Below are 27,455 nucleotides of genomic sequence, written 5' to 3'. Positions count from 1 at the left end.
TCTCACGGTTACCCTATGAAGTAGGTACTGCAATCGTCCCTGTTTTGTAGATGAAGAAACTGAGGCACAAGTCAGTTGTCACTTAGCCTGGGTTGCGCAGCTGTAGGTGGTGGAGATGCGACTCATCCCTGGGCGGTGTAGCTCAGGAGCATCTTGGAAGGGGCACTGACCTGAATGCTGGCACTTGATGTGAACCTGCAGCAAAGCTGGCGTGGGGAAGAGCTCCTTACACTGGTCACATTCATGGAACTTCATATCTGCGAAGCACACGAGGAAAGAAGTGGTGGGAAAGAACAAAAGGAAGATTCTCTGAGCCTGGGGAGTAACAGGGTTGGGGGCGGGGTGATGGCTCACACTTAGCGAGCATCTACGAAGTGCCAGGAACCTGATACCTATGCTACATTAGTGCAATCTGTGGTAAAGAGCGCCAGATCTGGGTCCAAATGCCCGGATGCAAAGAGGGTTGTTGTGAGAATTAAAGGAGGAAACACGCATGGGCGCTGAGCACAGTGCCGTGCACTCAGGCAACACTTCATAACTGCGAGCTGCTGTGATCATCCCCCCATTTATCTGCAACACAGGTATGAATAATTGACTTTCTGAAGAAAAGGAAACAGGTTCAGAAAGAGAAGTCACTTGCCAAGGTCACACAGCTAGAGTTAGGATTCCCACCCTGGCCTGTGTGCCACCCTTCCCACGTGCCATGACCAATCACCACCGAGGCTGGCAGGAGTCACACTGCTCTAGGTCTCCAGCTGCAAGAACTACTGCTACTCAAGCTAGTGCTACTGATGGACTGATGTGGCACTGCCGGTGTGCTGGGGAGGAAGAGGGTGTCACTGCAGCACACCACACTCTAGCACTAGAAGTCGGGATTTAAGGCTGGAACCCAGGACGCTACGTCACCAAGCCCCTTCCACTCCTCAGCCCCCACTCCCAGCCCAGGGCACCCCAATTCACCTGCGTGCTCTGCTTTGATGTGCTTCTTGTGTTCGATGGTGTTGGGAAAGGTTTTGTCACAGGAGCTGCACTGGAGTGACGAGAACTTGGAAGATCGATGGTTCTGAGCAGCAAACACGTCAGGGTGGTGGGTCCGATTGTGGTACCACAAACCAGACAATTGCTAAAAGGAACGTGGCAAATGTTAGGTCTTGGATGTTCTAGCAAGCTGGAGAGTTCACAAAGCCTCATGAGAGAAAAGTGCTCCCAGGGAAGCTTATGGACCTGCAGTCATGCTTTTACCCACCACAGTGAGTGCTGACATGCGAGGGGACGCTGGTGCTCATGGGAACAAGGCACCTGTGTATTTACTGAGGCCACCACAGGGCAGGGCCGGGGCCTTCAGAAACCCATTCCTCACAAGCTTAGGAGGGAGGTGTTAGGCTCTTTCCAGCGACGTGGAAGCTGAGGCACAGAGGGGTGAAGTGACTTGCCCAAGGTCACACGATTAGGAAACAGGAGGACCAGGATTCACACCCTGGCTTTCTGAATGGAGAATCTGTGCTTCACCACTGAGCTGTCTTGCTGCCTGTCAGAGGCCCAGGGCGCAGCAGGGAAACCTGCTGGAGAGGGGCAGGTGCTGTCCCTACTCCGTAAGCCAGTGCCCCCTTCTTCCCGGGTTCCAGAGCAGCGCTGCGACGCTCTCCGTACAATTCCATGGTTTCCTAGAGACCAAGCCCAGGTTTTACCCAGCTCTGTAACCCTAATGTCACAGCACAAGGCTTGGAACAAAGTTAGCTCTCAATTTTTGTTGAGCTGAAATTAGCTGCTGGGTTTCCCTCTCTGTACCCAAATGCTATAGATGCCAGCAAGGGCCATTCTTTTCTCTGTGGTCTTAAGAGTTTCTCAAAGAAGTGGTTTCTTTTCAGATGTGTATGGGGTTTCCCTTTAATTACATAGCAAACTCTAAGGTAAAAAAGCAGAGCTCTTCCCCAGGAGTTAAAAAAAACCCCACAAAACACCAATAATTGTGCTAAATAAGATAATTCCAGGTAGTGTTACACACCCCAGTGTCATTCTCACATCCCTCAACACACGGGATCAATAGGTTCTAAAGAATGTAAATATCCAGGGAAAAAGCAGGATTCAGTTCAGGACAAGGCTGAAATCTAAGAGAAGAAGTGCAAGAACTCTTGGCTCCAATTAAAGCTCCCCCACTGACCCCACTCTGACCAGGTCACCACAGAGGGTCTGAATAACCTATCAGCTGCATTCTTCATGAGAACCAGCCAAATGGTCATATCCTGGAGACAAGAGGTGTTCTGCAAGCCACAAACACGGGGGCCGAGGGAGACCAAAGGGAGAGTGGGTGAGGGCCCGGGAAAGGTGCCCGCAGAAGCTGAGCTCACCTGGTAGGCCTTGTTGCAGATCCCACAGCTGAAGGGCTTCCCTCCGACGTGGGTCACCATGTGCCGCTCCAGCATCGAAGGGGCGCTGAAGATCTTCCCACACGTGGGGCAGGGGTGGTACTCCTTGGAGTGCACCTCGTGGATGTGCTTTCGGTGATCCTGCAGAGTCGGGAAGCTCATCCTGCATTTCTTGCAGTCATACGGATCTTCTATGTCTGGTTCCATGAGGAGAGGGAGGGGGACACCACAGGCAACAATCAGTGACAAGTGGTTTTCTGTGTGCAGCTCCAGAAGCAAGACTGTTTAGAGGTCATGCAGGGTGACAGACTCGAAGGACCAGAAATCACTGCATCCATCACCTAACTACTGCCTACCTTCATCCTGGGAGGTGGGGTTCCTCTGAGGCTTCTGGATTAACCACCTCTGAGCATTAGTTTACCTCAATTCCTCATCTTATATCTTACAAGTTAAATTCCATCTTACTACTTTCCAGGGAGTATCACCTTTGCTCTTCCCCTGCCTGCAGTGGGTGTTTTGGGGTTTTCTAATTCTCTATAGAGATTTCCCACATACTCCCCAAAGCATCACTATTTCCTTTTTTGTCAGTAGTACAATGCAGAGGATGAATGCTTCCTTGATCCCCACTTTAGATTCAACAACAAAAACATTTTCATAAGTAATGTTTATTGAGTGCTATATGACATGCGTGTTTTAAGTGCCTACATATATTAAATCACTTAATCCTTCCAATAACCCTATGTGTAGGTTCTACTACCAGTCCTATTTTATAGATTAGGAAAATCAAGGTTTAGAGAGTACCCAAGGGCACAAGTATGATATTGCTGAGCTGGGTAACAATCCCAGCTTTCACTCCCAAGGCCATTGGACAAGGTATTGTCCCAAGGCCATTGGACAAGAATACATTTGCCATCCCTGTGGCAGGAAACGTCAGTCTTTTTCTGAAAGTAACAGAAAGTAAAATGTTTGAATAATAAAATCCTTTGCCCACAGAAAGGCCCAGCCCATCAGCCAATCTTGTGCGCGCTGATCCAGGTTAATTCAGGGATTCTGACACGCAGCAGCACTCGGCATCATTAACTAGTTTCCCTGTGGACGTGAGCGCTTGAGAGCTCAGTTTCACACTATCTTTTAAGATACCCTGAAGGAATTCTCCGTAAGCAATGATGTGATCCTGTGAAACAGGCAAGGAACAGTCAATGAGAGAGGGGCCTGGATGCTGGGCCTGCTTTGGGTGATCTGCTCCAAGTCATGGCAAAGTATTTCGGGTCTTCTCTATTCTGAAAATTGATAATGTCTTCCCCTTTCCTGACTTCATGTGATGCTATTGGGAAAAGGAGACTAAAGTGGAATGTCATTTAAAGAGATTGAGAGGACTTCAAAGTTGTGGCATTGGATCCAAGCCAAATCCCACGCACCTGGAAGTCTACTGCAACTGGATCTGCTGGACAACCTTGTAAACTCCTTGGGGAGAGTGGGGGGCAGCACTTTATGTTTTCCTGTATTGCCCAGTGCCCAGCCACATGCTGGGCACATACAAGCTCTGGCCAAGTGCCTTGTTGGCTGGCTGACAACAGGCTTGAATGTGTTGACAGAAAGCACATGTTTGTGAGATACTGTATTTGCCAACAGCTAGAAACTGGTGTGTGGGGAACAGAGGTAGGGAGGGGAAAAGGGAAGAAGGGTATGCAAGGTGCATGGCATGAAAAAAAAGGGCAGGCTCTTATGGTGACAGATGGCACTGGAGAAGGCTGCTCTTGTCACCAATACTCTCTGGCATTTATTGAGCATTTTCTATGTGGCGGGCATGGAGCTTCATGCTTTACGTGTGATATCTCTTTTATTCTCACAACAGCCCAATGTGGTAGTATTACTATTTTCTCTACCTTACAGAAGGGGCATAAGAGGCTTAAAAAGGTAAAGAAATTTGTCTAAGGCCTCAAAGAAGTAAATGGCAGACTAGTCAAGGTTCAAGCCCAGACCCGTGTGATTTCAGAGCCCAAGCTCTTAACCACCCTGCTGGGCTCTGCTGATCACACGACTGCTACAACAAGAGCAGCTGAAGATGATGTGACGTGACCAGCGGATGCCTCCTTGGCGATTTCCTGATGATGTGATGAGGAATCACAAAATCTCCTCTTCCTCCCCTGTGTGTGTTGAATGGAAGTGTGTTTTTGTCTGTATCAGTTCTAGTAGAAGGGGACAAAGATGGGGGCAGACCCTACTAACTGGGTGAATACAAGGCATTTGGAAGAGAATGCTGGGCAGAAGACTTTTAAGGGAGCATGACTAGGGACCACTCACAGTGGTACACATTAACTCAGAAAGTGTCCAGGCTGCTCCTATGGGGAAAGGCAGGTTATGACCATAAGATGAGAGTGGGAGAGGTGGGGTGGGAGTAGGAAAAAGAAGCTCAGCGGACAAATGGAAATATTCTGGTGCTCTGTGAGCCTGTCTGTTATAGAGGCTCTTTCCTTCAAACATAATGGGCCTTCTGTCAGCCAAAAAGAGCCAGGTGGGCTAAAACGGAAGACAAGGAAACAGCCTGGACAGAGAATCACACAATGACACGTTAAAATGCGATTCTTCTTGAAATAGGAATCAGGGACTCTGGCTTTTGCAGGAGAATAGGAGAGGGGAAGGCACTGAACGGGGCCCAGCTCTGGTGGAGTGATGACTTCTGTTATGACTGCTGCGTGCCTTCCCAGCGCCAGGCCTGGTGCTGAGTGCCTAATAGCCACAATCTCAGTACATACTGTGAAAGGTGTGCAGGTGGATGGAGAGGCCATTGGCTTGCCGGAAGCCCTTGCCGCAATCTCTGCAGACATATGGCTTGTCCCCGGTGTGGGTCCTCACGTGGCGGGACAGCTCAATGGACTGGGCAAACACAGCGTCACAGTACTGGCACGCATACATTTTTCCTGGAAATATACATGAGCTTATTAGAGGCAGCACTAAACATTCATAAAAACAAAATCACATTCTAAGGCACACAGCAGGGAAATATAATCTGGGAGATGACAGTAAAACATGAGGCAATTTGTAATACACTGGGTGAGAGGTCTGAGCCATCCTATCAGATGGCACCTCACAAACACAGTTGATCACACAGAGAGGGTATCAGTGTCTCCCTACCCTGAGGGATAAGGACAGAGTTCTCATCACACAAGACTACCCATCTGTTAATCTGGCCACTACAAGTATGCAAGAGCTCATTCCATTCCCAGGAAACAGATATATCCTTGAGCCCAGAAATACGTGAGTCTGGATCCCTTGAAAAACATACAGGGCAGAAATGCAACTGCACATAAAAATGACAGACATGGATTCAGAAAAGAATGAAAGCTTTCTGCCAGCGACTTGCTATAAAGATTCTCTTGGCTTCTCTATTTTCTCATGCACTAATGAAAATACAATGACCAGACTGCCAGAGAGTATTAGAAAATACCGGTAAAGAGCAAGTCTGGAAAATTGGCATTTGTAAAAAAAATGCTAGACCAAATGTACCTTCAATCTCCCTTATGGGCCAATAGAGAAATGGGAAAATCAATAAGGTGAGGGTCCAGACAGCCCAGATCCTAGGGCCGACCTCAACTAGGGCAATCCACCTCATTTTCATTTTTTATATGTTACACTTTGGAATAAGATTTTGTTAAGAAAAAAAGGGTTTCTTACCATTTCCTAGAAGATCAGAACAAGACAAGGGTGCCCACTCTCACCACTATTATTCAACATAGTTTTGAAAGTTTTAGCCATGGCAATCAGAGAAGAAAACGAAATAAGGAATCCAAATTGGAAAAGAAGTAGAACTTTCACTGTTTGCAGATGACATGATACGATACATCGAGAATCCTAAAGATGCTACCAGAAAACTACTAGAGCTAGTCAATGAACTTGGTAAAGTAGCAGGATACAAAATTAATGCACAGAAATCTCTTGCATTCCTATACACTAACAACGAAATATCTGAAAGAGAAATTAAGGAAACAATCCCATTTACCATTGCAACAAAGAGAATAAAATACCTAGGAATAAACCTACCTAAGGAGACAAAAGATCTGTATTCAGAAAACTATAAGAAACTGATGAACGAAATCAAAGATGATACCAACAGATGGAGAGATATACCATGTTCTTGGATTAGAAGAATCAACATTGTGAAAATGACTATACTACCCAAAGCAATCTACAGATTCAGTGCAATCCCTATCAAACTACCAATGGCATTTCTCACAGAACTAGAACAAAAAATTTTACAATTTGTATGGAAACACAAAAGACCCCAAATAGCCAAAGCAACCCTGAGAAAGAAAAATGGAGCTGGAGGAATCAGGCTCCCTGACTTCAGACTATACTACAAAGCTACAGTAATCAAGACAGTATGGTACTGGCACAAAAACAGAAATATAGATCAATGGAACAGGACAGAAAGCCCAGAGATAAACCCACGCACATATGGCCACCTTAGCTTTGATAAAGGAGGCAAGAATACACAAAGGAGAAAAGACAGCCTCTTCCATAAGTGGTGCTGGGAAAACTGGACAGCAACATGTTAAAGAATGAAATTAGAACACTTCCTAACACCATACACAAAAATAAACTCAAAATGGATTAAAGACCTAAATGTAAGGCCAGACACTATAAAACTCTTAGAGGAAAACATAGGCCAAACACTCTATGACATAAATCACAGCAAGATCCTTTTTGACCCACCTTCTAGAGTAACGGAAATAAAAACAAAAATAAACAAATGGGACCTAATGAAACTTAAAAGCTTTTGCACAGCAAAGGAAACCACAAACAAGACGAAAAGACAACCCTCAGAATGGGAGAAAATATTTGCAAACGAAGCAACTGACAAAGGATTAATCTCCCAAATACACAAGCAGCTCATGCAGCTCAGTATCAAAAAAACAAAAACCCAATCCAAAAACAGGCAGAAGACCTAAATAGACATTTCTCCAAAGAAGATATACAGATTGCCAACAAACACATGAAAGGATGCTCAACATCACTAATCATTAAAGAAATGCAAATCAAATCCACAACGAGGTATCACCTCACACCAGTCAGAATGGCCATCATCAAAACATCTACAAACAATAAATGCTGGAGAGGGTGTGGAGAAAAGGAAACCCTCTTGCACTGTTGGTGGGAATGCAAATTGATACAGCCACTATGGAGAACAGTATGGAGGTTTCTTAAAAAACTAAAAACAGAACTACCATATGACCCAGCAATCCCACTATTGGGCATATACCCTGAGAAAACCATAGTTCAAAAAGAGTCATGTCCCACAATGTTCATTGCAGCACTATTTACAATAGCCAGGACATGGAAGCAACCTAAGTGTCCATCAACAGACAAATGGATAAAGAAGACGTGGCACGTATATACAATGGAATATTACTCAGCCATAAAAAGAAACAAAACTGAGTTAATTGTAGTGAGGTGGATGGGCCTAGAGTCTGTCATACAGAGTGAAATAAGTCAGAAGGAGAAAACAAATACCATATGGTAACACACATATATGGAATCTAAAAAAAAATGGTTCTGATGAACCTAGGTGCAGGACAGGAATAAAGACACAGACGTAGAGAATGGACTTGAGGACACCAGGGGGCAGGGAGGGGAAGCTGGGACGAAGTGAGAGAGTGGCAATGGACATATATACACTACCAAATGTAAAATAGATAGCTAGTGGGAAGCAGCCACATAGCACAGGGAGATCAGCTCGGTGCTCTGTGACCACCTAGAGGGGTGGGAAAGGGAGGGTGGGAGGGAGAGAGACGCAAGAGGCAGGGGATATGGGGATATATGTATACGTATAGCTGATTTGCTTTGTTATACAGCAGAAACTAACACAATATTGTAAAGCAATTATACTCTAATCAAGATGTAAAAAATAAATAAAGTAGCAGTACAGCAGGGAAAAAAAAAAGAAAAAAGAAAAAAAGGGTTTCTTGAATCAAGAGTTGAAATTATTGAGAAGCCCAGGACTCAGCCTTTGGCCTTCTTCTCTGTCTCTACTTTCTAGATGATCTTATCTCAGAGCCTTACATTCCACCTGTACATGGCTAGCTCCCACATTCTCTCTAGCTCCCACATTTATATCTCTATCTCCCAGCTGTCCCTAGAACTTCAGACTTATATCCACTGCCTATCAGTCTAGTTCTCCAGCTGGAGGTCCAAGAGTAGCTCAAATTTATCACCATGCCAAAACAGAGTTCCTCAGTCTCCACCACCACCACCCCCGCAACCCACCCACCTACATACACACACTGGAAACTCCAGTTTCCCCCCGTTTCAGTAAATGGCAGCATCATTTACCTGGCTGCTCATGCCAAAACCCCCAAAGCCATCCTTAATTCCTCTCTTTCCCTCATATCCCACATCTAATCCATTATCAGTCCTGTCACTTCCACTGTCAACAACATATCCCCAAACTTGAACATTTTTTTACAACCCCTCCAACACAGCTTCGTAAGACCCATTCTGGATTTTTAACCTCCAAAGTGGTGAGACTATACATTTGCGTTGTTTTAAGCCACTGTTCCTGGTAATTTTTTACAGCAGCAATAGAAGCGAACACACCTCACATAAAAACCAAAGTCCTTATCTTGGCTTAGAAGAGCCTATAAGATCTGGCCTTTTGTTGTTGTTCTTTTTAAAATAAATTTATTTATTTTTATTTATTTTTGGGTCTTTGTTGCTGAGCGCGGGCTTCCTCTAGTTGCGGCGAGTGGGGGCTACTCTTCATTGTGGTGCACGGGCTTCTCATTGCGGTGGCGTCTCTTGCTGCAGATGACTTCTCTTGTTGAAGAGCATGGGCTCTAGGCACGTGGGCTTCAGTAGTTGTGGCACGTGGGCTCAGTAGTTGTGATTTGCGGGCTCTAGAGCGCAAGCTCAGTAGTTGTGGCACACGGGCTTAGTTGCCCCGCGGCGTGTGGGATCTTCCCGGACCAGGGCTCGAACCCGTGTCCCCTGCATTGGCAGGCGGATTCTTAACCACTGCGCCACCAGAGTCCCAAGATCTGCCCTTTGGTGACCTCTCTGACCTTATCTCTCAACACTTTTCCCTCATATACTGTGCTTTAGCCCCTTCTAGTTTTCTTCGGTCCCTCAAACAGGTGTCTCATTCGTTCTCACTTGGAGAGGGGGTGCTCTGCACTCGTGATGTTCTTCTCCTAGATCTTCCATTGGTTCTGTCTCTCACTGCGTTCAGGTTTCTATTCAAATCTCCTCTGCTTTCTCTGATGATACAAATATTAATAAATAGTTCCCAATCCCCACCCCTGCTGCTTATTCTGCTTTATCTTTCCTCATTGCAATGACTACTATCTGAATTTATATTACACATTTATATATGGTCTGTTGTACCCACTCGAGTGTTAGCTCCACGGGCTTGGGTATAGTTACACTATCCCTAGTGCCTGGAATAATGCTCAAGAAATTCATTCACTCAGTAAATGTTTATTGAGGACCTCCTATTGCTAAGTACTATTCTAAGTTCCACAGATACAGCAGAGGGAAGGAAAAAAAAAGACTAAGAGGTTTACCCTCATGGAGCTTGTATTCTAACAGGGGGAGACTAACTGTAAACAAAATAAATTATTACGTAGATGATAGATCCTATGATAAGTGAGAGGGAGAAAAATAATGCAGGGGAACTGGGGCTGGGGCACTGAGATTTTACACAGGGTGGTCAGGAGAGGTCTAACGGAGAACGTGAGGTGTGTGTAAAGACTTGAAGGCGGTGAGGAAGTGAAGCCTGGAGATGTCTGAAGGGAAAGCATTCCAAGCAGAGGAACAGCAGGAACACAGGTCCTGCAGCAGGTGCCCTGCAGGTCAGAGGGCTTGCAAGGAGGCTGCAATGGGTAGAACAGGTCAAGTGAGGGGGAGAGCAGTAAGAGATAAGGTTGGAGAGGCATCGGGGACTTGATCATGCGGGGCCTGGCAGGCTACCCTTCAGATTTTACAATGAATGAGGGGAAAAGCTTTTGCAGGGTTTTGAGCAGAGAAGCGACCTAACATGGCTTAGCTTTAGAAGGATCACTTGGGCCTGTGTACTGAGAACACTGTCCAGAGAAAGGGTGAGAGGAGGAGACCAGTTAGGAGGCTACCACAATCCAGGCGAGATGATGGTGGCATTTGTACTCACACACAAATGCTCCAAACGATGTCCAGAATCCTCCGAGAAGCCTTCCCTGACAACCCACCGCCCCCCCTCCGCCTGGACTAGAAACCCCTGCTTCATTCTTCCGTATCTCCCTGTAATGCTATTATTCCATATCGCACCTCTGATGGGTGACCCTGACCCTGCACGGTAACTGTCTCTATACTAGAGACACGCTGGACCGTCAGCTCTGTGATCCCAGGTATTCCAGGTAAGTCACTTAGTGCCTGCCATTGCCTGATCCACAGCAGGTGCTCAACCAAGGGTTTTCTTATGCTTGAACTCCACCTCAAACCCCAAAGAATTCCTGGCTTTATGTAAATTCTATAACTAGAAAGCCATAATATTATGTTAGCCAGCCTCTCTTCAGAAACTCTCACCAAAAGCATTTTACATGTCTGTGCACATATTGCCAGCATCTGTGTACCTAGAGAGTCCACGTCTATTCCTGTTTTTGATCTCTCTGAGATACTTATCACGCCTAAGCCCAAATGGGTTTTTAGGCAGCTCACAGTGTTAAAGTTTGCAGGAAAAATGAAGAAGTTCTCCACGCCTTACCTTCTGAGTGCTTCTTCTTGGTGTGGTAGGCCAGGGCAGAGGCCTGGGTGAAGGTCATGAGGCAGTGCTTGCACATGAACGGACGGTCCCCAGTGTGAAGGCGAAGGTGGTTCTTCAGGGTAGAATTGGCCGCAAACTTTGCCCCACACTCTTCACAGGAGAACGGCTTCTCGTCAAAATGCTCCGTCAGTTTGTGGTACTGCATGCCTAGGGAAGCCATGCCAGGGACCAGAGATGCTAGTGATCAATGTTATGAATTCAGCAGGAGGATACACCCGAGCACTGTCTCAGGCCAGGCCTCAAGAGGAAGCACAGCGTGAACCACAGGACGCCAGGCCACGCTGCTCATCAGCCCACCACCCAGCGCTCCAAGCCACCTTGGTCCCTTCCTGGCTGGGTCAGGCATCAAGTGTCCCGGGTTCATCTTTTCTCTCTCCTCTCTCTCTCTTAAATAGGACCCAGTCACCCAGAAAGAGTGAAACAAAACTCACTTTTCTGTTTCATTAGGTTTGGGGCAAGGGAAAACAATTCAAATTCTACATCCCCTGGTTTCTAGGACTCTTGTTTACTATCAAGAAACAAGTGATACATGGAAACCTAAGAGTCAGGTGTGAAATAGCTGGTTATTATTATGAATAATAATAGCCACAATTTACTGAGTACTAACTCTATTGAAGGCACTGTGCTAGGTGTTCAGCTATATTATCTTAAATCTTCATAGCAATTCAAAAAAGTAGGTGGTATCAGGGTGCCTATTTAACAGGGGGAAATTAAAGCTCAGGGAGCTGATTCCAAAGCTCATGCTCTTCTCAAAACATTACCCTGCCTCTGCTCTATTTTCTAAGCCTTTCCACAGCCCTTATTGCGTACTGGAGGCAAGGCCTGGAATCCAAACTACAATATCTGAATTATCATCCTCTATTACTTCGCCTTCTTGAATGTACCTGAGGCATGAGCAAATTCTCTCCCACAGAGGTCACACGTCACTGGAAGCCTCTTCTTCTTCTTCTTGGGGACGTCAGGCTCTCCACCTGTACCATGCGCCTCCAGCTGATGTTTCTCCAGCTCCTTCTTAGAGTCTTTGGTCTCGTTACACTCCTTACACTGCACCTGTTTGCTCTTGGCCACCCGACAGCGCTTCATGTGCACCTTGAGGCGGCAGTAGAAATGGAAGCTCTTGTTGCAGGCCTTACAGACGAAGCTCTTCTTGGCAGAGTCTGGGGAGGCAGAAGTATCTTTCTCTTGTTGTTCTGGCAAGGAACCAGTCTCTCCTTGACCGTCCTGTTTCCCAGGCTGGCAGTTTTCTTCAGCTGGCTCAGCTGCCTTTTCATCTGCTTTGTCCTTGGCTTCAAGGTGAAATTTATTACTCACCATCCACCTTTCCTTCTCTCCCTTTTCCTGAGTAAGGAAACCTGCACAGGAGAGAGATCTCATGGCTCTGGGAATTTCCTATGTTTCTACTTTGCTTTCTAACTTTCCTCCTTAGGGGAGAATGGAGACTACTTGGGACTGTTCATCTTTATTCTCTGATAAACACAGATAGCATCATTTTACATCTATGTCTATGACTTTTCTAAGTATTTGAGCGCATATAAAATAAAGCCGCGATGGGTGAACTCTTAAATGAACTGCTGCCTCTTCTCTCCAATAAGGAAACAACCCGGGGGCGTAACAGGACCCCACCCACCCTGTTTCTTACCGGCATACGCCAACTCCTGCATGACAGGCTGCAGGCCTGGGAAAGATCTGTGGATGCCGCACAGGAGCTGACATATTTCAATGGCCGAGATGGATTTTTCCATGGCTCTGCTCAGCAATGCTCTCAGGGAAGCTTCAGGGCTGGCTGTCTCAGAGGAAATGCTCAGAATCTAAATGAATACCATGAGACAAAGGTTTGCGGTTAATATCAGCAGATTTTCTCCATGGTTTTCAACTTAGAAAAAACAAAGCTAATTTCAGGGAGGCATTGCTCCATCTGTAACAAGTATACATTTCGTGCCATAAATATAGTGGAGAGCCCTCTTTCTCCAAGAACAGGGAAATTAACACAATTTTAACAAGGAGGCACAGATGAAGACAAATGTGCAAATACAAAGGTGCAAGCAAGGAAGCACTGAGGATTTTCTGGTGAGAAGTATCTTCTCAGAAACCAGGAGTCTCCCAAAGAACTTTTCTAGATCTTAGTATTATATGCTTGGAAAGCTATAGGACTTGGTTGTTGGCATTTCTGTCTTGATGATCAAGATAATTTTTCATAATATGTAACTGTCTGAATGTTGGGAAGTAATTCTGCATGATCAGTGGCTTCACGTTTTTAGATACTTATATGTACCCTTTTAAACATCATCTTCTTTCATAAAGAAACTCAGGTTTTTAAGGAAGGTTCAAATAGGGGCTTTAAAGAGGCCAAGAATATTATTTCAAAGCCATCCTCTCAGAATGTTAGAGCTATCAGCAGAAAAGAGTCAGTACACTGAGAAAATAAAGCTAAACCATCCACAGATGGCCAAATGGAATTTTCATTTTGGAAGATATTCTATTTCTGCTCTTTTCAAGTCTATCTAAATAAAGCTGATGTCCCTGGAGGCAGGCTTGAGACTAATTAGCGAGGCTAAAACCGGTCAACGGCAGAAGCCCCGTCTCTGAAGTGCACGGCGTGCTGGGGACTGTGTAGCGGATGAGTCTCTCCTCTGAAGCCCCACAGCAATGGGTGCCATCTTCTGCCCATCTGAGAGCCAGACCAAGGTGGGGCTGTCACCTGTGTGGACAGAGTTAGGACAGCCTGTCTACACACCATCCATGCCTACTTGGATCAAAAAGCACGACAGGTGAATCTGTAGTTTAATTTTATGTTCCTTTATAATTCTTTCCCACTCAAAACGCACATGATCCTGGGATGAACATCCGTGAATTCCCCCTGCAATCCCCACCTGGTTTTTCTGGGATGCTGGCCACACTGTGAGAAGCCTTACAGAAAATGAGTTGGCACTATTTGTTATCCCATATGGGCAAAAGCTTTGTTCTTTCTATGTTTATTTTGGCTCTTTCTAGAAGCCAGAATAGAGCATGTAATAAGACCAATTTTACTTTTCTTCCTCTGAAAAAAGTTGCTTCTTAGAACATGTGAGAGACCAGTATCATGGTTCCCTTTGAGTTTTCCTAGGTTTAAACAAATGGAATAGATCTGGGTTTGAGTCACCTGAACCTGAGTTCCAGTCCTGGCTGCTTCTCTGACTAGCTGGTACATCCTAGATACATCACTGACCCCTCAGAGCCCGAGCTCCCTTATCTGTAAAATGTGGGTGGCATCACCTGTCACCCAGAGTTGGGAGGATTATAAGAGCAAAAGCATGACAAGTGTTGGTTAGCCTGGGCCTGCCCGCAGCAGGTGCTCCAAGGAGCTGGTTCCTCCCTCAGGAGTGAAGACAGTCCCGGGCATCAACGCTGTAAAACTTCCCCAAACATTGTGTTGTTATCCCCACCACACCTCTTTCACAGTCTCCGCCAGGCGCTCTTCCTCTGAGGCCAAGCACTTGAGTTCAGCCCTTTGCTGGATGGCCTCTAGGATCAACCTGCGATGCCTCAGGATGGTTTCGAAGGCGGCACTTTCTGGGGTCATCACTGAACAAAGAGGGATTGAAAACTCATTAGTAAAACTATGAGCACCATTTTTCCCTTTCATCTTTTCTCAACTCAGTTCTTCATAACGAGAATATACTTCATCTATCTCCCACCTGGAGTTGGGAGTGAAGAAGATGGCAAACATCACTGTAATCAGAGTAGAATTAATATAAGCTTAGAAGAATTGCTGCACATTTTACTTTGAAAGGTTTACAAACTCCCATGTCCTTGAACAAAATTGCCAGTCCTTACTTCTACCGGTCAGGATGTGGAAGACTACCGTAAGAGAGCTCTATTTTCTGCAAAGACTGACAGTAACCTCTGGTGGGGGCAAAGCCAGCACAGAGGCCAGGCAACCTACCTGCCCGGAAGAAAGCGTCTGCGCCACGCTCCCTTCGTATTTCCTCCGTGAGCAGGTTCAATGGGCAGGCCTTTGTCTCCTGAGCCACCAGCAGCAGTTGCCAAATGGCTGCTGCAGAGAGAGTCTGCTCTTCTAGAACTGCTGACATCAGAGCACTGAAACCACCTGAACCAGAGTCACGTTTCACAAGCTTCTCCATGACCTTCAAGATGCGGCACAAACATACACGTAAGGGACTTTCTAGCCACTGGCCCAGCTGCAGAGCTGCAAGTCTGAGCACTGGGTCGTAGTGAACATATTTCTGGGGAGGAGTTTTTCAACATCCTTCACTTCTTTCAACCTGAGAGGTGTTTATACACGAGAAGGTTCTTCATTCCTCCTTTTGAATGCTTTTCCTTATCACTGCAGAAATTACAACTATCCTACTTGTCACTCTGCCTTAGAAATTGAATCACCTACTATCTCCTTCTCTGCTGACCCCTTAGCATTTCTCAACATGGCTGTGTGTGTGTATGTTTATATAAAATAAAAATATATTTAAAAAATATATATGTTAATCTTTTTTCCTTCTCCCTCAATTTTGCCCACCCTTCCTCCCTCTCTCTCTTACCTCTCTTTCTCCAGGGGCTAAACTCTTCACATGTGGGATCATTTTTTGTAACATCTGGTTGTCTGTGAAAATCTCTGAGAGGTTTTCGTGATACCGCCTCAATAGTTCAATCCCATAATCATCAGGGCTTGCTTGGACTGTAAGGATATTAGCAAAACAACAACAACAAAACCTCCTTAAGGCCTTTTCTACACGACACGAGGGGAGTTACAAATGCGGGCAGAAGAACAGATCAGCACAGGAGCTCTGTCTCCTCTGGAGCACAAGTGCAGCTCGTGGCTTGGGGCCTCACACATGTGTGCTCACGTCTCCTCTGGTCTACACTTAATCACTCAGTGTTGCAGGGTCACAAAACCACCAACACTTTGAAAGTTAGCGCCCAGTGGTAGAAGCTAGTGATTGCTCAACCAGGGGGTAATTAGAAGGCTGCACTTGTAAGAGGTGCAGATGTAGAGATTCAAGGGATGTTACCCACCAGGTCTGAGGTAAAGGATCCATGCGGCGATCCAAAGTACAGGCAGGCACGAGTCCGGACGGCGGTAGCAAAGCTGACCCACTGTTCTCCTGTTTATATGCCCTCTGAGCCAATCTGTTAGTTACTCTCTTTTAAGAGGTTATATTTATTTGAAAGTAAAGAAAAATCAAAACTATCAGGCATTCCCCTCAGCTTTGTAGATATTTAAAAATTTGTTTTCCTCTCTGGCCCAGTAACTCCAATTCTGGGAATCTAGCCTTAAGAAATGATCTGAAGGCAAAAAAATTCTGTGTACAAAGATATTTGCCACTGAGAAGCCTGTGACGATGATGATGAAGATAACAACTAATATTTACCGAGTGCGTATTATGTGCTGAGCACCGTGCTCCGTGTTTACATACATTATCTCACAGTAGCCACAGAAATGAAGGTGGAAGGTACCATTCTTACCACCATCTCACAGAGGAGAGACCGAGGTTCAGAAGGGTTAAGTCGCTTACTCAGGGTCACAGAGCTACCAAAGAAGTCAGGATGCAAATCCCAGTAATCTTGATAGTCTTAACCATTATGCTACGTGTGCCCCTAGACAAGGGCATGAGTAAGACAGCATAAGTATACTTATGATAGCAACTACATAGCCTTAAAAAAATAGAATTCTAGGGAGTGTTCTGAAGTGTGGAGGAGAACGTTTATGTTATATTGATAAGTGGGGGAAACGGTAAAATAGGGTAGAGCATCTCAACATTGTAAAAATAATGTGATAGATAAAATATGTCAATGTGTTAACAATGAAATAATCAAGTGGTGGGATTTGAGGTTTTCTTCTTTATTTTTTAAACTGTTCAAGTTTGTATAAGTATATATTATTCTTATAAGCTAGTTAGAAAGTTCTCTCATTTCCCAAATAGCCTTCTTCTGAAAACCACTTCATTCTCAAACGTTCTGGGACGGGGGATGATTGGCTAGAGTTGGGCTGTTTTTCTAAGGGATAGTCCCCAGACCGGCTGGACACGAGGGGTGGTTAATTCTGGGCACTGCTGGAAGCAAACAGCACTCCCGGGGGAGTGGCGACATCAGGACCTGAGTTCCTGCTGCTCACACGTGTGAGTGCTGTCAGTCCATCTGCTCCACAGGCGTTTACAGGTGGCACGTGACAGCCCCGGGGAAGCCACACTTGTAAACCCTGAACCACGGGACCATCGCGGGGGAGCTTAATGGAGAAGAAATCCTTAGATTTCCGATCCTAACTCCAGAGATATCGAGAATCACTGATTTGTGACAGCTAGTTTCTCTTTCACAATGGCCTTTCTTAACATTGTCTTATCTCCCCAGCAAGGAGCCAAAAGGGTGTTTTAAGCTATAATTTTCTGTAGGAGTGGTTCCAGTCCAGAGAGTCAATAATTAACTAATACCTGTGGTGCTCGGCAAAGCAGCTAATTTCTGCAAATTCTCCAGCAGAAGGCCCAAGTTTGGGAACGTCATCTTCACAGCCTGAAGGAGTTTTACCAAACTCTCAGCGCTCAGGGTCTTCTCTTCAGCCATTCTGTGCAACAAATTTTCTATTGTCTCCTTGGGTGTTCCACCCTCACAGCAATTCAGAATCACCTGCAGTGGCAAGCAATCAACCCGACACCAGTTACTGGCAATTCTAAATGCATTTGACACACCACTGGAAAGACCAGCAAGACAGCATTACAAGCCGCCCCGACTCCAGGTCCTCTTCTGCTTGTCTCTAGCACTAGTTTTGTCATAGTCTCTTCCTTGTTCTGTTTCAATAAAAATCCAAAACATTCTCCAAACAAACAGCTCCATGAAAATCTTTCTTTTTCAGTTGCGGGTCTGTGCATATTCTTTGCCTCTGACAGTTTGCATTTTGTGAAAATATTCTTACGCTAGCAAGCAGCTTACATCTAAGCTTTAGATTGAGTTTGTTCAGACACTAAGATTGCAAAACTGACTGGCAATTAATAAATACAGTTACAGTGTTTTTCATCTTTGTTCAGTAAAGTACATGACAGTGGCAGAGGCTGCAAGTTCAGAGCAATTCTATTATTTTACTTCCTTTTACTTTATTTGCATTGCAATTTGAATACCCGGATACTTCATACATTTGTCTGTGGCCTCCAAAATAATAGATTTCAAGTGCACTTCAGGATCATTTTTCTAGCGGATTTCTCATTATCTATCCCCCTCCTCCCCAGCGACCACATGCACCAGCTCAAGTCATCATCCCACAGTTCTACCCACTTGTTCTTCCCTGGTATGCTAGAGGGTTTTCTGAGTCAAGAGGGCACAGGCCTCCAGCAAAAGGTTGAAAAATCAAACACCTGACAGTTATTTTAAAGGTATTTTCCAATTACAATAAAACTAGCTCTTAATGGACTGCAACTAAATATGTATAACTCGGCTCTTGTGGATGATACAGGGGGTTATTTCAATACATGTAATCTACAGGTTCACAGTGACTGAATTTTGAACTTTCCTTTGGGAAAATGCCAGCTCTCAGGAGAAAGAGTCAAGCAGATGGTCATGGTAGCATGCCAGAGGACGCTATTATCGAATTACTTCTGTTTTAAAATAATAAATTTAGCTATAAAACCAAATTGGTTTTATATATGTAAAAGAAATATCTATAGTACATATATGAAAGGCATGTGTATATTATAAGTTAAGTTGTCACATACCTTGTCCATACAGAATAGAGTCATTCTCTTTGTTTAAGGTCTAATATATATCAGATTTCTACTAAATGAGCCATAATTTAAAACTTAAGGGCTTGTATCTAAAAACCGTACTGATTTCTGTGCTATCTCTTAGCTCGTAAACAATAACCTGATACAAAATGAGGCAGCCAGATACTGTTAAGAGTGGGTATGAACTTTAAAGCCAGACAGGCCTAGTTTGAAACCCAGTTCTAAAATGTACGGCCTGTGTGACCTTGGGCAAGTTACTTAAGTCTTTAAACCTTATTCTTCTCATCTGCAAAAGAAGATAACAATACCAACTCTTGCACTGTCAGTATGACAATTCTCTAAAATGAAGCTGCCATTTGTAGAGCCGAGCATAACTCCTAGGACACATGTGATTGTTAATAAATGACAGTGGTTATTGATATCACTCGGAAGCAGGATGCACAGTGGTTAAGAGATGTGCTTTGTTTAGAAGTCTGGGTTCCGGTGCTGGCCCCAAGCAGCTGCGCCTTTGGGTACGCTGCTTACCATTCTTAGCTTCTGTTTCTTCATCTTTAAAGTTAGGGTATTAACCATAACTTCATAAAGTTGCTGCGAGGGTAGAATTTAGTAATGCTTTAAAGGTCCTCAGCACGCTGCTTGGCACACAGTAAACAATAAATAAATGGCAGCTATAGTAATTACTATTTTTGTACCTGTTTTCAATCCTGAAGTGAAAAAATGCCTATTTACCCCCAGAACCCAAGGTATGTTTACAGAAGGGCCATGGTACCTATGATTAGCATCATTCCATAAGAGAGAAAAAGTTCCAAAAGGCCTGAGAACATGTTCCACATGGTGTAAAAACACCGTGCCTATGCGATCAACATTCACCTCTACACTCCTGCTTTATTATTTTGCTTCAATTTTCATGAGAAAGAGTAGCCTAATGAAGCTCTGGTGGAACCTCAATCCTAAGAAGTGTTTTTGTGATTTACAACTAATTTAAGTTCTTCTGCTTCAGCCCTTTCTGTCAAGGAAACTGAAAGTGACCGAAGAAAATGACAGCACGGCCTGCCTGGCTGCAGGGAATGGGGCCGAGTTTGGGCTCCACCTGTAAAGGCTACTTTATCAAGATAATGACACAGTTCAAAGGACACAGTCAATCCAGCTAATAAGGAAGAAGTCTGAATGAGTAATTGAATGAAATCGCTAAACAAGGAATGAGATATTTCTAGAGCTATAAGCAACTTACTTAAACTGAGTGCCTGAAATTAAACTTAATCTGAAGTCTAAGGAGAAAACAGGGGTTTAATCTTACTCTGTTCGTATATTATCTTTCTCAAGAAGTGCAAAGGAGTTAAACTTTTAAAAACATAATTTGCAAAATATAATTTTGAGATTAAAGGTTTTCCCATTTTATATGAAAGAAAGAGCAATATAAGATCGAGAAGAAGAAAATCTAGGATCCAGTCCTCACTATCAATCCAGTACTCAGCCATCACACCAGTGGTTTCTAAACATTTTCTCTCCTGAACATTTAAGCCACTTCCCACAGTTTGACGCCACAAAAGTTCTCTGTCCCTATTCCTTCCTTCCAGATATAAAAATATTTTTAGCACAAAGTTGAAATCAATAACACCAACAAATACAGTTATCTAGTTGACTTGAGAAGTCATGCCAGCAGTTTTATGAGGATTTTAGCAGCTGGCTGGTGGGAGTGTAAATTGGTACAACCTTCCTGAAGGGCAATTTGGCAATATATATCAAACACTTGAAAAATTTTACTCTCTATTCCAAAATCTCACTTCTTAGTAATTATCCTGAGAAAATAATCTGAGAATTATGCAACGATTTGTGTGTAAAATGTTCCCCTGTAACATTATTTATAATAGCAAAATACTGAATAGCAAAAACTAAGAAACAAATGCCCCAAAATAATTAATGAATTATGGTATATCCATTAGACAATACAATGCAGCTACCAAAATCCGTATGTAGGTATATATTCACAATATATTCAATTAAAAAATAAAGTTACAAAGCTATATGATAATCCCATCCCAGGATGATTCAAATGAGAAAAAGTGGGAGCACATGTTCTAAAATGTTAGTAGTGATCATCTCTGGGTGGTGAGATGGTGGAAGATTTGGACTTTTTTCTTTCTGCTTGTTTTCCCAATTTTCTGAAGATGAACAGTGTATCATTTCTGTAAAAAAGTGTCATAACAATTAGAAATGTGCCTAAACACTTCAACTCTTGGGGCAAATGTTTTATATCAAAATCCCACGGAGTCAGAGCAGGAATAGCCATCCATCCATGCATCTAAAGATGTAATGTCTGACTACAGTACGCAAGGCACTCAGCAAGCTGGTGCAGGGGATACACGGAGGTATGAAGCAAGAACCTGAGCTTCAAGGTGCTTACTATGTAGTATGTGAAGAAATACTGCAAGGTAAAAAGTGCTCTGTGTCACAAAAGAGGTTTAAAACAGAGTGCTGCAGAAAGGAGGAAGAGATACTCGACAGTTACCCTTTTCTCAGAGCCAGTCAGGAATTCCTCCTCGCCTGTTTCCAGGAACTCCAAAATAGGTCTCAGCTGTGTGACACACCGGATCAGGTCCTCTTTGTGTTCTAGTAACAGAACAGACAAGGTCTTTCCCTCTTCTGTGCTCCCTGGGGGAGAAAGAGCTAGAGACGAACAAGAGAAGCTCGTCAATTTGAAGAAAATGACAGCATGGTTTGTCAAGAGAGATCTAACAGAATAGTAAAGTGATTCTCAGCCAATTCTGAGCACCCGAATGCAGAATCTCTTTTTGGAGAGGAAAATACTTTATTATTCTGTTTAAACTCTATGAAAGGAAAAATGTTTCATGTATCTGTCGAAACACAAAGCTGTAGAGCCAGCCAGAGGTTAACCTCTGGCTGGCAAGGCCACTGCTTTGTATCTAACCCAAATGAGAGAAACTTCAGGCTTTAAGTGCTGTCAGCAAACCAGTTCACCGTGGGCACTCAAAACACTGATTTGGATGTGTGGCTTTCTGAAGGGCAGGAGAACACTGATGGTATTCTCCAACTCCAAGATGTCAGATTAGTTAACTAGGGGGTAGAAATGAAGACTCAAATTCAGTTTGCATATATTAACATGCAGTCTCTGGAACTACAGGTAGAATTTATGTGAAAATCACTTTAACAATAACTAAGCCACTGAAGAAATGTATCACTGGAGCAAGCTTTACAGCATCTTCCCAGAATAAAATTCAGTCACTCAGGTGGATAAGGTTTCTCGTACCTTTTGGCTGCACTGCTTCTATAGCCTCTGGCTGTCCGTCTAACAGTGCTGCCTTCACCGCAGGATTAGAATCTTGGAACAGCCTCAACAGGGACACGACAGTCTGAACATCCAGGCTCTCACTTCTTACTTTATCCAGGATTCTCTGGAATGCTGACTGTCCTTCTTCACCCACAAGACATCCCATTATGGTCTGTAGAACACAAGTGCCCAGAAAGACAGATTAGCCAGCCACAAGAACTCCATGCTCCTTGGAACTGGCAAGTGGGCCCTCAACAGTTTGATCCCCGCCTACTTGACCTTTCTATGGCATTTGACGGTACTATCACCTCTGCAGCACAATTCTCCTCTGACTTCTTGACACTGAAGCATTTTGGGTAAGAACTCGCCTTTCTGACCACTCTTTTTCTGCCTTCCTCACTGGCTCTTCTTCCAAATCCATAAGCAAAAGCAGTACCTAAGACTGGTTTCAACTCTTTATTTTTTCTCACTTTATATACTCTCCTTTTGAAAAGCTCTCAGACATATAGCTTTAACTATCACCTTTATGAAGACAACGCTGAAAACCAGTGCACTAATCCTGAACTCTGTCTCAATCCAGAGCCACAGTGTCTGTTAGATGTGCCTTATCCTCCAGGGGTCTCAGCACCATATGCCTAAAACCCAACTCCCTTCATGACTTTTCAAAACCTAGAGCATTAAAATAACAACTCCAGGGGTAAAATAAACAACATTAGCATTCCTTTCTTCGGTCTGACAAAGCATCTCTCACACAAATGGGAGGAATGCCAACTGGAAGGCAGAATTAATATTTCTATTTCAGCAATAATGAAAAATCTGGTAATCGAAAATTTCATGAGTATAGTCTTATGTATAATCTTTATATTTCTACTTGGCAAAACTACAACTTACCTCTGATGTTTTTTAGTGTCGATACTATAAAAGAAAATAGTTTTCTCATGAGAGTCTTTAGAGAGCAAAAAGGTTTTCTAGACACACACATGCACACACAGCCACATACACAACACAAAAGGATCTCTTGAATATGTATACTGGCAAAGTTCACCTAGACAGTTATTATATATTCTGACAGTAATTATATGTTTAAAATTGTTGTTTAGAGGGACTTTATCTTCTTCTCTCCTCCCAAATAAACAGGATTATAAATGAGTTAGACTTTGTGTTTCTTGAGTTTGTTCTAGCTTGTTTCCTGATCAGAGAGCTAAGTTAAACTTAAAAAAAAGGATCCTATGAATTTTGGTCATCTCCAAAAGTAAACATAGATAAAACACAATTTAATAATCCTTATTAAGTTTTTACTGGAATAAGTAACTTCCATGAACATAAGATAAACTCATTTTGTCTCTATTTTAAAAATAATAAACAAATGAGATAAAAATGTAAGTTGAATGTTTAATTCTCTTTGGTCACATTTATTCATCCTTTCTTGCTTTTATTAGTTGGCCTAAAATCTCTTTAGAATGCCTCTTCCCTGACAGCAGTAGGGACCTGAGGTAGGCAGCCTCAGGTTCCCAGTATGCCTCCAGGTTTTCATGCCCTTGAGCTGAACCTAATGACTTGCTTCTAAGGAAAAGAATATGGCAAAAGTAATGGGACACCACTTGTGAGGCTAGGTTACTGTGACTTCCGTTTGCCCATGTGTGGACTCCCTCAGTGTCTTTCTTCCATGGGATGCAAGCTGCCATGTTGAGAGGTACCCTATAGAGAGGCCCATGTGGCAAGGAACTCACATCCCCGGTCAACAGTCAGTGAGTGAGCTTAGAAAGAGACATTCCCCAGCTGAGCCTCGACATGTCTGCAGCCCAGGCTGACACCCTGAGTGCAGCCCTGTGAGGGACCCTGAGCCAGGGACCCAGATAAGCTATGCCTGGATTTCTGACCCACAGAAACCGTGAGGTCATAAACGTTTGTTCTTTTAAGCTGCTAAATTTTAAGACTAATTTGTTCAACACAGGAATAGGTATCTTATAAAGACCCACTATTGCTAATGCCCTTAGTTTTAAACCTGTTTCTTCCTCTTTATTTTCCATTTCTATCCTCCCTCCCTCCCTCCCTCTTGTGCACTTAACTGATACAGCATACAGCTATCTCATTCTATCCTAGGCCAGTTTTCTTCCCCCCGAAGCTCTCCGAATACCCCAGATCCACCTCTCTCAGTATCCAATTTGTCTGGCATTATCATTTGAGCCAGTGGGGAAGAGAAGCTTTCATCAATGGTGGCATCTGATGCGCTTCTCATTATCCTCTCTGCTGTTTCCTCCTCTGCAGAACTGCTCAGCAGTGAAATTAAAACATTTGTTAACTTCATTGCTCAGCAGTGACACCAGGGTGACCATCTGGGAAGAGAAGCAGGGGTAGGCTGATGAAAGGGCCAGGAGGGAGCAGTCAGCTGCCTGGAAAGCCCTGCTCTCTGCTCTTTCTTCCAGCACCTACTGGGGACCTGCACCAGAGCCAGTGCTGTAGCTTACTCCACCAGCCCCCTAAGCTGCCTGGGGCTCCACAGTGGAGTGAGCCCTTTTCTGAAATAGGGGATCTGACTAAATAGAAGGGTGTCACATATTGCAACAGGCTGGAATTCACTGATTGCTATCATGTAACAGAACTCTAAGAAATGGACCAAAACAGAGTTTTATTCTTTAACCAGACATTTGGAACTCCTTTGATTCTTACAGTTAAAGGTACTTCAATAAATTTGTATCAATTCATGGTCAGAGAAGTACTCAAAGTACTTTTATCTATGAGTGAAATATAGGTCAATGTATTTAAAGATGCGACAGTTTTCTTTCCCCCTGTTATATGTGAAAAAACCATTTAATCTTTCCCTTACACTCAGATCTTTTAATTGAATTTACTTATTTTCCCAACCACTTGCCTACTGCCTGCGGATTTGTCACTGTTACACTATATTCTTGTTCGCTCATGCCTTCCCGAATGCTGAGGGCCAGGCAATGGTAATAATACCATCCCAGATACCGTGCATACTTGCCATCTGCTTTACTCCTTACATCAGATCCTGGAGGCATTACTACGACCACTTAAAGGAGAGTCAGAGAGGTGAAGTAACTTGCCCAAGTTTGCATGGCTAGTGAGCAGAGTACCCGGATGAAAAACTGAGCTCATTCCAATGACCTGGCACCCCTTTCACCCAGTTCCATCTCCCAAACTTTGAGTGTAACCAAATCCATTTCACTGGATTTTATTGGACTTACTAGAATCAACATCACTTGAACACTGGGTAGCATCTAGACAATCTGTACCATTCCTCCTGGTCTCACTGATTAGTGAAGAGACTGGTATACAATAGGTGCTCAATAAATGTTTGTTTAACTGAATGAAATTCCCTTCCCATAAGACCACTAGCCCTTCTAGCTACAGCTGCATATCTTAGATTTAATAATTAGGAGAGAGGAGATCTGAAAAAAACAACTTAAGTTCATCTCTCATAGACCTGTAAAGTGAACCCTATCCACTCACTTCTCAAGAAGGTTACCCTATAGTGTGTCAGTGAACACAGTCCACAAAACACTGCCCTACAGGTCTTGGCAAACCTCTGAAGTAGTAACACGGATGAAAACATCAGATTCACATAAGAGCCTTCACTGTTGTTTGCCTTTGAAACAAAGTTGAAGGAAAAAAGGATGCTACCAGGTCTTCAGCTTTGGGAGTCTTTCTAGAACTTTAGGTGAAAAGTGGATCAAACAGCAAGGAAATCAATAGTAGAAAAAGTTATCTCCTTATTCTAGTCAAACACTCACCTTGCTATCTACACAATTAATTAAAAGCAGGGACACGGCTAGGAACAAAGCAAGTAGACAATTAAAAGTTCTAGCATAAAAGGTGAAAAAAAGTATAAGTTTGCCTTTAAATACAGGTTTTACTCAGCTCAGCCTGAAAGCCTCTTAGGTCAGTATCAGCTTTTTCTAATGGTAAGAGATACTACACTGAGATAAAGACAAGGGGAAGCCACTTTCCCATTCCGGCACCCAAGAGATTTCTCCTTAATCAGTTTTGGCTTTGGTTTCACACAATTCGAGCTGCCCAGGTTCTTCTCATATTGCTGCAATCACTGCTCAGAGAATGGCTTTGCCACCTTTCATCATTTATCTCAGGAAAGAAAATACTCAGGACACTGGTTCATGATGTCCTCCCTTAACACAATCCAGGCCAGGTACATACCTCATATCTGTTTTTAAGAAAAGGAACAGGCTGGTCCATCTCAATCAGAACATCACTCACAAGCCTTTAACAGGCCTCAAAATTACACACCTAAGTGTAGATTATAGTTAACATTGAGCCATCTTTTTAATTTATGATGATGAACCAAATAACAGCCAACAACAACAAAAAACATTCAAAGCTCTCTGGGAGCTAAAGATGTATAAACAGAACAGTGACAAACAAAACCCCCAAACAACCTTTACAACTGTAGCTGAAATGCAGAATGATGTTCCAAGTGAACAGTTCTAATAAATACATTCAACACTGAAGTATTTTGGGGATTCCTGTAGTTGGGTGACTTCTGTATACACTTCCCAAAAAATTACATACGTGGCAGGATTTCTTTGTTGTCAAGACATTCTATAAGGATAGGGATCCAGTCTTATTTATGTTTATTTTCCTAGCAACCAGCTCAATGCCTGGCACATACCAGTTGCTCAGTAAATATCCGCTGTATCAAGGAGAAAGCAAAGAATAACACTTGGGAAATGGGTATTCAGCAGCTACTCAAAACACTGAGAGCTGTCAGCATAGACACTGTGACGTCTGCCATCATACATTAAGAATTTTGTTAAGCCATTAACTTCTCCATCAAAACTTCTCAAAATGTAGTCTAGAGATACCAAAAAAGCAGTCCATGGGGAACTTGTTAAAGATGGAGATTCCCAAGCTCTACCACAACGTAAGAATCAGACTCTGGAAATGCGGCTGGAGGTGTACATTTTAACAAGTCCACCATTTTAACAAGTGCATCATTTTTATATATACTGAACTGCTGTTCTAGAGACTGATGGCTTTGTACGAGACACTACACCTGCAGTTCAGGAAGCTACTTCCAAGGGTAATGGTACCTATTTGAAAGCATGACTTGCAAATTAAGCTTAAACATCAACAGCAAACCATCTCATGTCAGAGTAAGTGACCACGGCACTAGGATATTATAAGGCATTACGTGAAAAAGGAGTTTCAAGACTGAGTCTAAAAATGACTTTTTTTAAATGACTTTTTAATTTTAAATAATATTTTTAAATTTTTAATCACTTTATTTTATTATTTTTTTATTTATTTCTTTTTTTTCTCCCTTTTCT

At 43.4% G+C, this 27,455-nt stretch overlaps 1 protein-coding gene across 2 annotated transcripts in view; it reads right to left on the bottom strand.

The window, feature by feature from the left end:
- ZBTB40 (zinc finger and BTB domain containing 40) overlaps positions 1–27,455 on the bottom strand; it is an 84,880-nt gene that overhangs the window by 7,076 nt on the left and 50,349 nt on the right. For both annotated transcript variants that reach the window (XM_059915745.1, XM_059915750.1), the window contains 13 exons: positions 22,129–22,321; positions 21,370–21,527; positions 17,580–17,772; positions 15,693–15,829; positions 15,083–15,284; positions 14,588–14,721; positions 12,800–12,968; positions 12,045–12,512; positions 11,101–11,307; positions 5,123–5,287; positions 2,349–2,563; positions 961–1,123; positions 171–257 (listed from right to left, as the gene is read on the bottom strand). In XM_059915745.1, coding sequence (XP_059771728.1) covers positions 171–257; positions 961–1,123; positions 2,349–2,563; positions 5,123–5,287; positions 11,101–11,307; positions 12,045–12,512; positions 12,800–12,968; positions 14,588–14,721; positions 15,083–15,284; positions 15,693–15,829; positions 17,580–17,772; positions 21,370–21,527; positions 22,129–22,321 — 2,491 coding nt within the window. The remainder of the gene's footprint in view (positions 1–170; positions 258–960; positions 1,124–2,348; positions 2,564–5,122; positions 5,288–11,100; positions 11,308–12,044; positions 12,513–12,799; positions 12,969–14,587; positions 14,722–15,082; positions 15,285–15,692; positions 15,830–17,579; positions 17,773–21,369; positions 21,528–22,128; positions 22,322–27,455) is intronic.

Source organism: Balaenoptera ricei, chromosome 1, assembly GCF_028023285.1.
Source record: "Balaenoptera ricei isolate mBalRic1 chromosome 1, mBalRic1.hap2, whole genome shotgun sequence".
In the NCBI taxonomy this organism is placed as follows: domain Eukaryota; kingdom Metazoa; phylum Chordata; class Mammalia; order Artiodactyla; family Balaenopteridae; genus Balaenoptera; species Balaenoptera ricei.
This window is presented reverse-complemented; position numbering and strand designations above follow the sequence as displayed.